Below are 17356 nucleotides of genomic sequence, written 5' to 3' on the forward strand. Positions count from 1 at the left end.
AAGAGACAGGTAAGTAAATAATATGATGGCAGATGGTGCTGAGCTCTGTGAAGAAATTAACTCAGGATAAGAAAATAATGAATGATGGAGTTAAAGGGACTGCCCATTTATACAGATGGCTAGGGAAGACTACTCTAAGTAGGTAATGCTTAAAGCAGAGAACTGACTAGGAGAAAAGTCATTCTAGGAAGAAGAAAGGGTTAAATGCAAAAGCCCTGAGGCCAGAGTGTATTTGCTAAGTTTTTGAAACAGCAATGAGGCCACAGTGGCTGAAGCAGATAGTATATACAGGAGAGTGATGTGAGATAAAGCTAGAGAGGTGGACAAGGGCAAGATTCTAGTGAGCTGCATATGTGATAATATGGACTTTGAATTTTGTTCCAAGTGGGATGGAAGGAAATTGAAAGGAAGAGAGTTCAAACATTATCAGCATCAAGGGAACTTATAATTTAGCAGCAACATTTGCCATAACTCTAGAAATACTTTAGAACGGAGAAAAATTAAGGCAGTTTATTAAGTAGGACATTATGTTATATAAAAGTTATTATCAAAAACAAAACAGCTTATAAAAGTAACACTTTACTTTTGAGTCATAAGCTGACTGTTGAATAACTTCAGGAGCCATCCAAAATGGTGTTCCCACGAAGGTATTTCTTTTAATTTGTGTATCTGTCAGCTGGCCAGCAACTCCAAAGTCAGCAAGTTTAACATCTCCTTGTTCTGAGAGCAAGACATTAGCAGCTAGAAGGGGAAATTAAAAAAAAAAAACAGTGAAAAAAAGTTTCAGCTTCCTCAGAATGCATCTATTTTGCTTAGATTAATATTAAATTTTTGTATACCTTTTATGTCTCGGTGGATTTTCTTTTCTGAATGCAGATAGTCCAGACCTTTCAAAATCTCCTTTAGCATGGTAGCAATCTGGAACTCATCAAATGGACCAGCTCGCAGCTTAGAGGGAAACACACACACACGCACACACAAAAGTTTAAAACAATAAAGTTCAAACTTGATATTGCCTTTGAAATAAGGGAATCAGATGTATGAAGCAGTTCTGTTTATTAAGCCAATATTTAAATATATGAGAAAAATTTAAAAGGTGAGGGAAGAGAGTAAAAAAGTTAAGTCAAAGGATTAGAATGTTTTTTAAATTACTGAGTTTAATCTTAAAATAATACAAGCAGTGTTACCTATACACTAGCTTCAAATTTTGAGGTTCTTAAATATTTACATCAAAAATTAAGATACACTTACATAATGACAAAACTACCTTTCTTTTTTCAGATAGGAAAACTGGCTATTTAAATTTTAAGAGTTATTAAATATTTACACTGAACTTATTTTTAGCTCAGACAGTCCATAAGATTTCCACAACAACCCAATTTGATCATATAGGTCACCTGTAGCACAGTTCTTAGCATTTATACATTTTAATAATACTGTAAATGCATAGAGACTTTTTGGGACTCAAATTTAAAATTTAGCCTGAAGTATAGTAATTAAACTATTCAGACTCTCATTGTGGAAAAAAAATCAAATCATGGAAGGATAGGGTTTTTCAAATAACATTTTCATATTTTCCTTTCTTCCCCTATCCCTGTACCAAAGCCAATAGTTCCAACTGGAATACAAGGGAAGCAATGATTAGGATTCAGGAGAACTTGTAATGGAATATCTGAAAATCTCTCTTGAAAATAAATGGTTATTTTAAAATTCTGCTACCTCATAAAGCACAAACAGTAGACTGTGCAACATTTATAGGAAAGGGTGGGAAACTAAAGTCAGAGCTGAGGTAAAGTTCTGTTTGCTGGAAGGAGGAAAGAGGTAGTGAAAATCAAACGTTGCCCACTCTGCCTCACATTGGGAGCGATTCATAGCCTTTTGGCACCTTGTGTATTTCATCTTTCATGAATGCCATATTTATTCTGAATAAAGGCTACTTTCATGTTGAAATTTAACAGCTTAAAATAGAACCCATACTTTGGTCTCACCATTTAATATTAACTGTGGTCTGAATATAGAGTATACTCCAGGCATATTCATAGTTCAATACATGCCTCTCCTAGGTAACATTATCTATTTACTTTCAACTCTATCAACTTCCACTCCAGATGTTTGTATTTGAACAGCAGTGATTAAAGTCATTCTAAAAAGTGAAAATGGCATATTATTTTATTCATTACTGGCAATGAAATTCTGAGGTACCACCAAATAACTGGAAAGCAAACATCATACTAGTCAAGATTAGTAACTTTATTACTAAACATAAAATGTTGACAGGTCCAGAGGAGATATACTCTCTATTACTTAAGAAATTGGGCAAGATCCACATAAGGGGAAAAAGCAATAACTTTGAAGGACTTCTGAAAGTGGTCTGGATAAGCCAGTGTATTACCTAAAACAGTATTTTAAAAATATATTTAAGTAAAAACAAAAAAGAAAAGGTGTCCTAAGGAGTCATTAGCTTGTCTGGTATATTTAGGTTGAGTTTAATCTTCAAAAGAAGTAAAAGTACAATGAACTGAGTACTGGAGGAGGGGAGGGGAGATTCCATGGCAGGGAATTAAGAATGGAGTGGTGGTACAGTTGAGTTTTTATGACTCATTATCAGACAGAAAACTATCCCAAATCTTGTGGTTAAAATGTTTCCTTAGTCATGTTAATAATGATTAGAAAAGAGAAAAAGGGGAGCTGTAAAGAGAAGGACAGTATAGTAGATGGAATAGCATTTTATTTCCAATGCGACCTTGGGAGAAAGACTGCGAAGATCTTGGTCCACTATACCTGGAGTTCATAATTGAACTTCTCTCCAATGATTGAAGATTGTGCCATGTCTCTAATAGCTAATACCTCTGGCTGAAGGACAGTGTGTTGGCCTTGGGTAATTTACCTCTGTTGTCAACTGAGGATATGCAAGAGAGGGACATTTGTTCTTTCAAAGAATGTTAACTCCTGACTCCAGCCTGTTCCTGATGCAACATGTTATATTATGCCCTCTATTATAATTAGCATATTGCTTCCAACTTTTTTCTTGCTGTTTATGTTTTATTTTATTAATCTTATTATATGTGCTTTTGATGTAAGCCAGTACAATTCATACTGAAGAGAAGTATAATAAATTCAATAAAATATGTTAGTATGTTCAAATACTGCTGACATACAACACATTTTTTTTTCAAGAATGGAGAGAGTCTTGAGGTATACACTATATAATGTTGACATACATTAGAAGTCATAGTCATAGTCATATTCTGTTAGTCAGGTACCAGTTTAAAGTGATAAATACTCTGTTCAACATTCCTCTCATTCTCTCTTATTCCTGGTAGCCTATGCCTATAAAACCCAATCTTTTATTAGATTTCTCAAATGATAATATTCATTGGTACAGGACTATACATGGAGAAAAAAATATATTTTCTCATCACTTGCTCTCCCTACAAAGCCCAGTTAAATGAGATTTAGAATTAAATCCCAGCATTATTAAATTTAGAGCTAGAAAACAAAAGTAGAGAGATTACGAACTTAATTTCTTCATTTAACATTTGAGAACATTCAGGCAAAGAGGTCAAATAGTTTACCCAATACTAGGTAGCTAGTCAATGGAAGAACTAGGACTAGAACCCAAGTCTCTTGATTTTTAGCCACTATAGTTAAGAAAAATTTAAGTTCATTGAGTATGTGCTAACTCACACTTTTTTCTATTAGGCAGAGATCAGGATGGCAGAATGAGATTAAAATCTCATAACCATTTCATTCGAGATTTCATAAAACTAAACAAACTACTTCTGGGGGATACAGATTGTGTTAGTTAGGGTTGGGCCAGTGCTCAATGCTTAACATTGCTATCAGTGATCCTGATGAAATCAGTGGACTAGCTTTGTCAAGGCTGACAAAACAGGGAAGAGACATTGTGAGTACCTTGGGAGACCAAATAAGTTAACTGTGATAAATTTGGAAAGGGCTCTTAGTGTTTAAAAAGTGGAAGGAGGATCATGAAGCAATTGTGATGCTCCTTATAGAGCTAATGAAGAAAAAAACTATTGTAATAAGAAAACTGACAAGACAAATAGAAATGAGATCTGACTTCTTCTGAATGAAGAATTATTATACAAAGAAACACCACTTGTGTTCTGTCACTAGATAGCAAACAGAAACAAAAAATGAACTCAAGCTTTAGGATATAGGAATTATATTAGACACAGGAAGGATTACTTAAATCAGCAACTAATTAAACTAAGATGAATTCCTAGAAGGAGATGAGACTCTCCATCAAGTTTAATTACCATTTCTTTAGAATGCTTTAAGTATGGTTGTGTCTAAAGGAAAGAAAATCTCTTATGACCATATCTGTTTATAGGATTATTGGAAAATTTGAGCAATTGGCAATCAGAAATAAACCCTTTTTAAAATATTTAATCTCTTTCAGTTAGAAAAAATCATCTCCACTTAAAAAAAGAATTAAAAAATTACTTGATCTTAATCATCAAAAATATATTTTTAGAAACATCATACTCAATAATTTTAAAGGTAGAACATACTAATAAAATGTCATATAATATTAAAGATGGAAGATAACTTAGAAATAACTTAGTGCCACTTTGTTTTATACAACATGAAAGACCAAAGGTTTTATGTGTTTGGTTTACAGTCAAGATTAAGTTATCAATAGAGTTATCCCTATAGCCTCAAATTCCCATAGGCTAGCTCAGTAGTCATTCTACTAAACAAAGTTGCCTTTAATACTTCACATTCAATTTTAAATGCAATGTCATCTTATGAAGATTGTAAAGGAAAATCCATTGATAGAATTATACTAATATGGGGAAAACAACTGGTGTTTCTCAAAGGTATTGTGGGTGTAAATACATCTTCATTGGGTAGAATATTGCACACTGCAGAATTTTAGCATTCTCATCCCTGCCCACTAAAAGGGCTATAGCACTTCCAAGTCATTATGACAACCAAAAATGTCATCACATTTCCAAATGACCTATAATGGAGCACAGAGAACTCTATAGAGAACTGGTTCTATGGGACTACTTGGTCAGAAATCAAGAACTACTTTTAGTGACAGTTACCTGAATTACGTATTTTTAAAAATCTAAGGACACTCATTATTTTTAGGGATACAGTTACAGAGTAAAAATAAACTGACAACAATTGTCACATACTCACTCTTAACTTGGGGGGCTTGATTTTATTAAGCTATTTGCATTTCTTATATACTCTAAGAATATCAGCAACAAGCTCAAACCTGTAATACAATTAAATCGACCTAAGGGTAATGGTCCTAAAGTGTTTAACTTGAACATAATAACTAAAACAACCACTTAGCTTATGCAAAAGCTGTTGCTTACTCCAATTAAAAAAAGTATAGTGTCAATGTGTGTGTGGGTTTATTTAAAAATACTTACAAGATCCAGTGCTGAACCGCCACCCAGGTATTCCATTATTATCCATAATTTTGAACCCTGCAAAAGCCATGAAACAATTTATAATTACAAACCTGAGCCAAATAACATAACTAGTATAAATACCAAATCTAATATACTAATGTACTGGTTTCAAAACAGAAGTTTAAAATTAGGTGTTTGGGAACCTGAATATATTTTTCCATAGAACATTACAAATGAAAGTAAAGTTCTGATAATTGCCTCTCCCCCAAATTTATTTAGCTTATGATACAGCTAAAAACAGCTAATTATTGTTTCTTATTTTAGTACTAGTAATTTTTATAAAACCCAGAATAAACCATAGCTTTAAATCATTATTTTTAATAATAATAATAAAAGAAAAAGAAGATACATTAAAGAATAAGTAAGTCAATGAAAACTTGCAGAAATTTGAATGAGGCTTCTGGATGTTTTCCTGTGATTTTAGAGTTTGAGGACACTGGAATACTCCGCTTTCTTTTGCTTTTTGAATTTCTTTTAATGTACTTTACAACTTTAGTCAGCCACAATTAATGGGCACTTTTGGTACACACATGGAACCTAGAAAGAATACTGCCCCCTACCTATCTTCACTGTAAGTTGTATAAGAGTAAATGGGGCACATAGGGGGAGTACCTGTATCTCAATTTCAAAACAGTTTTGTATAAACACATACACATATATCACTCAGTTCTACCAGATAAAAGTCTCTTTCCATACTATTTCATGAGTGGTATTCTCTGAATTTTTGTGGGACTACAGAGTTGACCGGAAGAGAAATGGTTGGTTTTGCTACGTGGGCAAATAGGAAGTTGTGAATGGATTGTGTTTCAAAAGTACATTTTTAAGTAAGATATTTGAAATTTGGAAAGCAAGAATTTTTCCATAAAAATAATGTCTAACTTCCAGCCAAAATGGAGGCATAGGTAGACAACACTGTGCCTCCTTGCACAACCAAGATAGAGACAACAACAATTTAGAAACAGAGTAACAACCAGAACTGACAGAAATTGATCTGAATGAGAGTAGGACAACCAAGAAGTTAAAATAGACACATTCATCCAGACCGGTAGGAGGGACAGAGTCGGGAAGCCGGGTGCAGGTTGTGGCACAGAGAGCAGAGAGCATTGGGACCAGGTGCGTAAGGCATCCAGGGCATGCAAGACTGCAGTGGGTGGACCCTGAGCACACAAGAGGCAGCTGGCAGACCCTGGCTGGCGGGGGGGGGGGCAACAAGCAGACCCAGCCAGGCGGTGATTGTGAAACAAGGCACTGCGTACAACTCAGGACCACAGAGCTGGGAAATAGGGCCTTGGGGCACTGATTGAAAACACCTATGGGGGTTGAGGTGCAGGGAGAGACTCCCAGCCTCACAGGAGAGGTCCTTGGAAAGACCCACGGGGTGCACAAGCCCAACCACATGGGAATTGGCACCAGAGGGGTCCAGTTTGCTTGGGGGAAGCAGCAGAAGGGACTGAGGTCCCACGGAGAGTTCCACAAGTGCCATTGTTCTCTCTCAGACCCCACCCCTACATACAACATCACAACCCAGTGACTGGGGTGCCCTGACCTGGTGAACACTTAAGGCTCTGCCCCTCATACATAACAGGCACAACCAGAACAAAATGGGGAGAAAAAGATGGCTTAAACAGAATTGAAAGCTCTGCAACCAATACTTTTAAGCAACTGAAAGATAGCCAACCTATCAGATGCATAGTTCAAAGCATTGCTGATCAGGATGATCACAGAATTGGTTGATTTTGGTCACAAATTAGATGAAAAAATGAAGGGTATGCTAAATGAAATAAAGTAAAATGCACAGGGAACCAACAGTGATGGATTGAAGGCTGGGTCTCACATCAATGGAGTGGACCAGAAGGAAGAAAAAACCATACAACCAGAAAAGAATGAAGAAGAATTCAAAAAAATGAGGAGAGGCTTAGGAACCTCCAGGACATCTTTAAATGATCCAACATCCGAATTATAGGGGTACCAGAAGGAGAAGAGGAAGAGCAACAAGTGGAAAACTTATTTGAACAAATAATAAAGGAGAACTTTCCCAGTCTGGCAAAGGAAATGGACTTCCAGGAAGTCCAGGAAGCTCAGAGTCCCAAAGAAGTTGGACCCAAGAAGGTACACACCAAGGCACATCATAATTACATTAGCCAAGGTAAAAATGAAGGAGAGAATCCTAGAAGCAGCAAGAGATAAGGAGACAGTGACCTACAAAGGAGTTTCCATCAAACTGTCAGCTGATTTCTCAAAAGAGACCTTGCGGGCAAGAAAGGACTGGAAAGAAGTATTCCAAGTCATGAAAGGCAAGGACCTACATCCAAGATTGTTCTATCCAGCAAAGCTTTCATTTAGAATGGAAGGGCAGATAAAGTGCTTTTCAGATAAGGTCAGGTTAAAGGAGTTCATCATCACCAAGCCCTTATTTTATGAAATATTAAAGGGACTTAGCTAAGAAAAAGAAGATAAAAAAACATGTATAGTAAAATGATAGCAAATTCACAATTATTAACAACCACACCTAAATCAAAAACAAAAAGAAACTGAGCAAACAACTAGAAAAGGAACAGAACCACAGAAATAGAGATCACGGAGGGTTAGCAACAGGGGAGTGGGACAGAGAGAGAGGGGGAAAAGGTATGGAGAATAAGTAGCATAGATGGTAGGTAGAAAATAGGGGGAGGGCAAGAATAGTATGGGAAATGTAGAAGCTAAAGAACTTATGACACATGGACATGAACTAAAGGGGGGAATGTGGGTGGGAGAGGATGTGCAGGGTGGAGGGGTATAAGGCAGGGGATATGGGACAACTGTAATAGCATAATCAATAAGATATATTAAAAAATAATGTCTAGTTTCCTGGGATAGTCCCCCAAAGGACAATTTAACACAAAGTTATCCATAGTAGAGCAGGAAGAGTAACAGAGAAACTAATTACTATCTATACCATAAAAATGTTTCTAGGGTAAAAATATGTTTAGTGTTGTGCTTCAACTTGGGATGCCAGGGACACCTTTCTCACCTTTACAGCCCCAGCTGTGGAATGAAGATTTTCAAGCTATTGTCAATAGCCCTCAAATTCTAAAACCCCTAGGAAGTACCCAGGAGTTTCATTCAAAAGGTCCAAACGTCCTCATGAGACTGGGGTTTTATCATGGCAGAAAATGGAATCCAGTAACATGCTGATAAATGTTTAGGTGACATTATAGTGTGGGGAATGGGATGTGACCTAGAGTTAGGGACCAGGGAGAGAGGGCTCTATTAATTTAAGATGAAAAGATTCTTCCTTTCTTTCTTGATGCTGATACTACCTAGGATGTACAAGAAAAGAGAGGAACAATGTGCCCTCCTCCAGTCTTGACATCCACTCTCTCCTGTCACAACAGGCCAGCTTGAGAGTCTTTCCTAGCAGCAGTGTCTATAGAAGGAAAGAGGAAATAATTTCCCATTATGGTGGGAAGGGGAGAGAACTTCTGCAATTGGGTCATATAACCAATTTTTATGTATAGAAATTAGGCACTCTGAACCTTAGAATTATAAATCTGGTGTGTATTTATATTCTTTTCTGGAGACTTCTCACAATGCTGTATAACCTGAGAATGTTTTTCTTTTGCACAAGTTTGATTGTAATAAGTACTATATATTTTTAAAGATTTTAATTAGCCCTGACTGGTGTGGCTCAGTTGGTTAGGTATTGTCCTGCAAAACAAAAGGTCACTGATTATTCCATTTCTGGCCAGGGCACATACCTGGGTTGCAGGCTTGATCCTCAGTGGGGACACGTAGGGAAGGCAGCTGATCAACATGGAGAGAAACATTGATTGGCTGCCTTCCGTATGTGCCCCAATTGGGGATTGAGCCCACAGCCCAGGTATGTGTCCTGACCAGGAATCAAACTGGTATCCTTTTGTTTTGCAGGATGATGCCCAATCAACTGAGCCACACTGGTCAGGGCAGTACTATATTCTACCTCATGAATTCAGAATGCTTCCCATTCACCTGAAATTGAAAAGAAAAATAAAAGTATCTTATGCAACATATTTATCCAGTTTTCAGTGCTGCATGAGTGAAAACACCTGTTTTCCAAATTAAAAACTGTGTGTGTGTGTGTGTGTGTGGTACCAATTCAAAACATAACCTTACCAACTATCTGTTCTTTGCTAAATAATATTCATAGAAAGCTTAAAATGTGATTAAAGTTATGACTAAACAACTTTTATATATGAAAAGGCTTTCTGCTAACAAGCAAGTTTTTTTTTCCGGTTAAACTATGACTCTTTTGAGACAGGCAAAGAACAGAACTCAGAACTACCTAATAGCTTTTTGGTCTGCTTCCTTCTGACCACCACTTCCAGAGACAAGCCTCACTGGAGGATAGCCACAGCTCTGGACATTCAAAAGACTGCTAGGCAGGCATGAGGGCTGAAGTAAGACCTGAGTGGGCATAAGCATAAATGGCAAGCTGGTGGGGTTCCTCCCTGTTCAAGGAAGCTTAACCACAAAGGCTCTTCTTACCAGTTCCTTGACCACAGCAAGGCTCAATGAAAACACTAATCACAAGTAAACAAAACCAAAAAAATCTAGATCCTATGTTTGCATTCTTTTGGAGGGACTTAAACTTATACTTTTCATTTCTGGTAAAAGATGTTTGTGTTGGAGAATGCAAATAAGTATGTTAGGTTTCCTTTAAAATAATTTAAAAAGCTAAAATGGTATCTATGTACTAGTTTACAATTCCAAAAGAGCCAAGTAGCTGGAAGCCATAACCATACATCTGGTACATTTAAGCATCAAAAGTCCCTAAAGGGAAAATACCATTTCTCCACTTATAAAATGATCCACAAATTTTAACAATGGGTTGGAGGAATAAGTTTAGGGTGCTGTATCAACATAGGTGGTCAGCTAAGGGTTAGGAACTGGCTCTCTGTTCCAAAATTCTAGAGTAAATACTCTAGAATTGTATGTACTATTTACTGAGGAGAGATTGGAGCCTGGTGTTGATAAATTACTGGTGTCTACACTATCAACTCTTACCCCATGAGGCCTTTGAACCCCACTATTTCCTGTTAAAGTGGACACTTGGCCAAAGGAAAGAGAAATACTGCGGAACTTGGAATTCATTTGTTCATAAAAACAGATTTAAAATACTCATTCTATGCATTTGAGAGATCATTATTAGATATTAAGTACACATTGAATGAAGTGGGCTGGTTTATAAATTCAACAGCCAATCATGACACTGACCACATAAACCAATATGTAAATATAAGGAAAATAAGCCAGTCACCAAAGGATGAATGTTGTATGATTCCCCTTATATAAGGATGTAAGGTAGTGAAATTCAGAGACACAAAAAGTAGAATGGTAGTTACCAAGGACTGTGGTGAGGAAAGCATGAGCAGTTATTGTTTAATGTGTACAGCTTCAGTTGAGAAAGACTGAAAAGTTATGGAGATGGATGGTGGTGAAAGTTGTACAACAACATAAATGTACTTTAATGTCACAGAATTGTATACTTAAAATGGTAAATTTTACGATGTATATTTTACTATAATAAAAAATAGAATGTAAAATTTTAAAAACTACAAGTGACAACACACATCATCTTGCCAGATACTTTACCACCTCTGAATCATTCTCTTTCCATCGACAATACCTTGTTTATACCCCACCTTCACATCTCAACCTATATTAGAATCATATTCAAGAATTAGTTCAAATGCCACTCCCCAGTAACAGGGTCATTTCACTTGATGTACCGACAGATAAATGAATAATATGAGGCATACCTATACCATATATCTATATCTATATCTATATCTATATCTATATCTAATTTGAGGCTTAAAAGAGAGGTTGGAACCAGAGATATGGATTTAGAAGTTCTCAGAATAAAGTGAATGAGACTGACCAGGGAAACAAGCAAAATAAGAGGAATACAAATAAATAAATGTCTGTTGAATTGAATCATATGGGGCTTCTCAGAGGTTTGTTACATGAATTTTAAAGTTATTCATATTTTGAGAAAAAAAAACATTGTAAAGAGAAATTTTTCTCCAATTTTCTTCATGTTTTATAAGAAAAATCCTCCTATTATTTTTAAATTAAAGAATATTCCAGAAACAGTAATCAAATGCTGGAAGTATGCACATACAAGAGTGTTAGGAAAAATGAGAAGGCCACAAAATTCCACAGACTCTATTCTGGAATATTTTACTTAAATCATTCAATTTTTTTGATAAATATCAGTGGTAGTAGTATGTGCAGGGGGCAATTTCCTTAACATAAACAAAAATTTAAAGGCATTTTTCAACAGCAATAAAGGCATGATTCAAATTCTATTAAATGCTTAATGAGCTTTATTTTAATATTTACATTGAACTAGAAAAATATTCAAAGATTATAGAAGATTTTTCCAATATTATGAGATCAGAAAGGAAAGGTTTGCTTATTTTAGTACACTTTATAAAGACTAACTTTGTCTCTCAAGAAAATCTGCAGTGAATTAAAATTAAAGGAAAATACTGTGGTCATACTGATGTGTTTGTCTGGTTTTTACTCTTGTTTTTAAAAATGAAGTTATACAGTGAGCTCAGTCAAAATGAATACCTAGTACATTTTTCATGTCTCAAGGAAATCATTACAACTGCATACAGTTCCACAGTGCATATAATTTTCTCTCAAATGCAATAAATTTTACTGCAGCATACAGTGAGGTCTTGGTTATATATGATATCTTGTGTAAGGACAACCTAAGAAAACCCCATATCCTACTTTAATCAATTGATTTGACTCACAAATTCCCCATTTCATCTAAAATGCAAGTATAGGTCACAATAAGAACAAAAGTTGATTGATAATGCAGTTCCTTGATGGCACTTAAAAGATGTAGTCTTGAATTACATTGACTTCATTAAACAGAACCCTGTTACATTTGATATGATTTTACTTTAAAAAATGCAGCAGAGAGAGGGAAGATGGCAGCGAGATAGGTGGGAGTGGAGTCCACTTCCCCCTGTGCACGGTGAAACACCTAGCCCATCTTCTGAGGAACAGAGTGAACAGCCAATGGTAACCCAGCATATATGAAGGTTGGAGGACAAAAAGTATAGAGAACGTTGAAAAATCAGATGAGTAGATGGGAGCTGTGAACACCAGTATACCTGCTGGAAGAGGAAACCCACCAACAGATAACAATGGAAGAAGGTGAAGGAGGGAATGGAGCCACACTAACCTCAACCCAGAAATGATTTGGAAATACAAAATGGTGGGGAAATAACCCAGAACAAACAACTGAACAAGAGTGAGAGGGAAACCTCAAAACGACATACACACAGAAGAATCAGCTTCAACACAACCTGCCCACACCTGCAAAACAGAATATAAGACATGGTGGATAGAGTGACCCTCAGTTAACCAGCTGGAGGGAAGAAACTACCAAAGAAAGACCCAACAGCAATCAAAACCCAATGGCATACACAGAGCCTACATAAACAACAGCCCAAGGCCAGGGAGCTCAGGAGATCAAGGAGACTGCACAACTGAATCTCACAAGTCTTCTACGCATAGAAATTCACCCCATAAACACAGGGAGTCAGAACAGATCAATTTAAGAAGCAGAGGCTAACAAGAAGAGTCTCACAAACAATGGGAAGACAAAGAAACAATCCCCAAATGAAAGGAAAGGAGGAAGTCTCAGAGAGAATGCTAAATGAAATAGAGGCAAGTTGACTATCAGATATTGAGTTCAAAGCAATGGTTATCAGGAAGCTCAATGAGCTCACAGAGAATTACCAAAAACTACAGGGAAACTACAATGAACTCACTGCAAACTGTATCAACATGAAAAAGGAAATAGAAACTATCAACAAGGGCCAAGAGGGAATGAAGAATACAATTTCTGAATTGAAAAACACAGTAAAAGGGGTCAAAAACAGGCTTGATAAAGCAGAGGATCGGATCAGTGAGCTAGAGGACAGACTAGAAAAAAACACCGGAAAAGAACAAGAAAGGGAAAAGAGGCTCAGAAAGAATGAAGAGGGGTTAAGAGAAATGCAGGACAACATGAAATGTAGTAATATCCATATAACAGGGATGCCAGAAGAAGAAGAGCAAGAGATAGAAAACCTGTTTGAGAAAGTAATGATGGAAAACTTCTCTAATTTGATGAGACAAAAACTCACACAAAACCAGGAAAAAGAGAGTCCCAATCAAGAGGAACCCGAACAGGCCAACCCCAAGACACATCATAATTAAAATGGCAAAATTCCAAGACAAAGAGAGAATCTTAAAGGCAGCAAGGGAGACAGGAAGTAACATACAAGGGAGCCCCAGTAAGACTAGCAGCAGACTTCTCAATGGAAGTGTTCCAAGACAGAAAGGAATGGCAAGAAATATTCCAAGTAATGAAAATGAGAGGCCTGCAAACCAGACTACTTTATCCAGAAAGGCTCTCAATTAAAATGCAAGTCCATATAAGAAGCTTCCCAGACAAAAGAAGCCTCAAAAAACTATACCTCCTCCAAATCATCTCTGCAAGAGATGCTAAAGGGTCTGCTTTAAGAACAGGAAGAAAAACAGTGAGAAAGAGAGAGAGGAACACAGGTAGGAAAAAATGTCAATGAATAAGTACCTATCAATAATAACCTTAAACATAAATGGATTAAATGCCCCAATCAAAAGATATAGAATAGGTGAATGGATAAGAAATCATGACCCACACATACACCGCATAAAAGAGACCACCACAAAACAAAAGACCTTCACGAACTGAAAGTGAAGGGCTGGGAACAAATTTTCTAGTCAAATGGACAGGAAAAAAAAAGAGCCAGGGTGGTAATACTCATATCAAACAAAATAGACTTCAAAAAAAGAGCTATTAAAAGAGACCCAGAAGGTCACTTCCTAATACTTAAGGGAAGAATCCACCAAGAAGGCATAAACATTATAAATATATATGCACCCAACATAGGATCATCCAAATACATAAAGAAAATCTTGGAGGACTACAAGAAAGATATTGACAGCAACACAATTATAGTAGGGGATTTCAACACCCCACTGTCAAAAATGGATAGATCTTCCAAACAAATGTCTACAAAGATATTGTGGCATTGAACAATGCCCTCTCTCTCTCTCTCTCTCTCTCTCTCTCTCTATATATATATATATATATATATATATATATATATAGCGCCTTTCATCCAAAAGAAGCAAAAATACACATTCTTTTCAAATGCACATGGAACATTTTCAAAGATAGATCACTTGATAGGACACAAAACAAGTCTCAACAAATTCAAGAAAATTAAAATCGTATCAAGCATTTTCTCTGACCACAAGGGACTGAAACTAGAAACCAACTGCAAGGAATAAAAAACTCAAAACTCAAACTGATGGAGACTGAATAGCAGGCTAGTAAACACTGAAAGGGTCAAAAATGAGATTAGGGAAGAAATCAAAAAGTTTCTGGAAACAAATGAAAATGAACTCACAACAATCCAAAACTTATGGGACATAGCGAAGGCAATCCTGAGAGGGAAGTTCATAGTGATATAGGTCTACCTAAAAAAGACAGAAACATTTCAAATAAACAACCTGACCACATGCCTACAAGAACTTGAGGGACAACAACAAAGACAGCCCAGAGCAAGTAGAAGGAAGGAAATAACCAAGATCAGAGCAGAATTAAATGACATAGAGACTAAAAGCACAATTCTAAGGATCAATAAATCCAGGATCTGGTTCTTTGAAAAGATAAACAAAACCAACAAGCCTTTAAGCAGACTCATCAAGAAAAAAAGAGAGAGGACCCAAATAAACACAATTAGAAATGAAAGGGGAGAGATTACAGCTGATACCACAGAAATACAAATGGCTATAAGAAATTACTACGAAGAACTGTGTTCCAAAAAATTTGAAAACCTAGGTGAAATGGACAAATTTCTAGAAAAATATGATGTTCCAAAACTCAATGAAAAAGAAGCAGAAAGCCTGAACACACCAATAACAGCTGATGAAATTGAAGCAGTAATCAGAAAGCTTCGGACACACAAAAGCCCTGGATCAGATGATTTTACAGGAGAATTTTACAAAGCATTTAAAGAAGAGCTAACCCTGATTCTTCACAGACTTTTCCAAAAAATCCAAAATGATGGAAGACCAACAAACTCTTTTTGTGAAGCCAGCATGATCCTCATATGAAAACCAGATGAAGACATAAGAAAGGAAACTTCAGGCCAATATCACTGATGAACATAGATGCTAAAATCTCAACAAAATATTAGGAAACCACATCCAGAAACATGTTAAAAAGATCATACACCAGGATCAAGTGGGATTCATCCCAGGGATGCCAGGATGGTACAATATTTGCAAATCAATAAATGTAATACTTCACATAAGCAAAAGCAAAGAAAAAAAATCACATGATCATATCAATAGATGAGGAAAAGGCATTTGATAAGGTATAGCACCCATTTATGATAAACACACTTAGAAAAATGGGAATAGAGGGAGCATTCCCCAACATAATAAAGGTCATATATGAGAGATGTACAGCAAGCATCATAATCAATAGACAAAAACTAAAAGCTTTCCCACTAAGATCAGGAACAAGACAAGGGTGCCCGCCTTCACCACTCCTATTCAATGTAGTATTGGAAGTCCTAGCCACAGCAATCAGACAAGAAAAGGGAATAAAAGGCATCCAAATTGGAAAGGAGGAAGAAAAACTGTCATTGTTTTCAGATAACATTTTAGCATACATAGGAAATCTTATAGAATCCACCAAAAAACTATTCAACCTAGTAATTAAATTTGGCATAACAGTGGGATACAAAGTCAATATTCAAATATCAAGCCCTGGCTGGCGTAGCTCAGTGGATTGAGCATGGGCTGTGAACCAAAGTGTCGCAGGTTCAATTCCCAGGCAGGGTACATGCCTGGGTTGCAGGCCATGACCCCCAGCAACCGCACATTGATGTTTCTCTCTATCTCCCTCCCTTCCCTCTCTAAAAATAAATAAATAAAATGTTTTAAAAAAAATCAAAGGCATTTTTTGTACACCAACAATGAAATATGGCAAACAGAAATCAGGTAATAATCGTATTTGCTATAGCAACGAGAAAAATAAAGTATCTAGGAATAAACCTAACCAAGGAGGTTAAAGACCTGTAATCAGAAAACTACACAACACTCAAGAAAGAAATTAAGAAACGCACAAATAAATGGAAGCATGTACCATGTTCATGGATTAGAAGAATCAACATCATCAAAATGTCCATAGTACACAAAGCAATTTATAGATTCAACACAATCCTTACTAAAGTACCAATGACATATTTCACAGTTATAGAACAAATATTTCAGAAATTTCCATGGAACCATAAATGACCCTGAATAGCTGCAGCAATGTTGAAAAAGAACAAAGTAGGAGAGATCACAATACTTGATATCAAACTGTATTACAAGGCCGCTGTAATCAAAACAGCTTGGTACAGGCATGGAACAGGCACATAGACCAATGGACCGGAACAGAGAGCCCAGAAATAAACTCAGGTCTCTACAGTCAATTAATATTTGACAAAGGGGAGAGAAGCACAAAATGGGAGTAAAAATAGCCTCTTCAACAATTGGTGTTGGGAGATCTGGACAGCTATATGCAAAAAATGTGAAACTCGATTAGCAACTTACACTATACATGAAAGTAAATTCAAGGTGGGTAAAAGATTTAAATATAAGTTGTGACACCATAAAAATCCTAGAGAGAAACTTTGGCAGGAAATTCTCAGGCATTCCACGCACCAACATCTTCACTGATATGTCCCCTAATGTAAGGGGCATAAAGGAAAGAATGAACAAATGGGACCTCCTCAAATTCAAAAGCTTCTGCATGGCTAAAGACAACAGCATTA

The 17356-nt window shown here is 36.4% G+C and overlaps 1 protein-coding gene across 2 annotated transcripts in view; it reads right to left on the bottom strand.

Moving 5' to 3' along the window:
- The window catches only part of STK26 (serine/threonine kinase 26), a 74818-nt gene that overhangs the window by 7699 nt on the left and 49763 nt on the right, over positions 1–17356 (bottom strand). For both annotated transcript variants that reach the window (XM_045852296.1, XM_045852295.1), the window contains exons 4-6: positions 5412–5468; positions 840–948; positions 584–741 (exon numbers count right to left, since the gene is read on the bottom strand). In XM_045852296.1, coding sequence (XP_045708252.1) covers positions 584–741; positions 840–948; positions 5412–5468 — 324 coding nt within the window. The remainder of the gene's footprint in view (positions 1–583; positions 742–839; positions 949–5411; positions 5469–17356) is intronic.

The sequence above is a fragment of the Phyllostomus hastatus genome, unplaced genomic scaffold (assembly GCF_019186645.2).
Source record: "Phyllostomus hastatus isolate PE091 unplaced genomic scaffold, TTU_PhHast_1.1 phas_contig_90, whole genome shotgun sequence".
Classification (NCBI taxonomy): domain Eukaryota; kingdom Metazoa; phylum Chordata; class Mammalia; order Chiroptera; family Phyllostomidae; genus Phyllostomus; species Phyllostomus hastatus.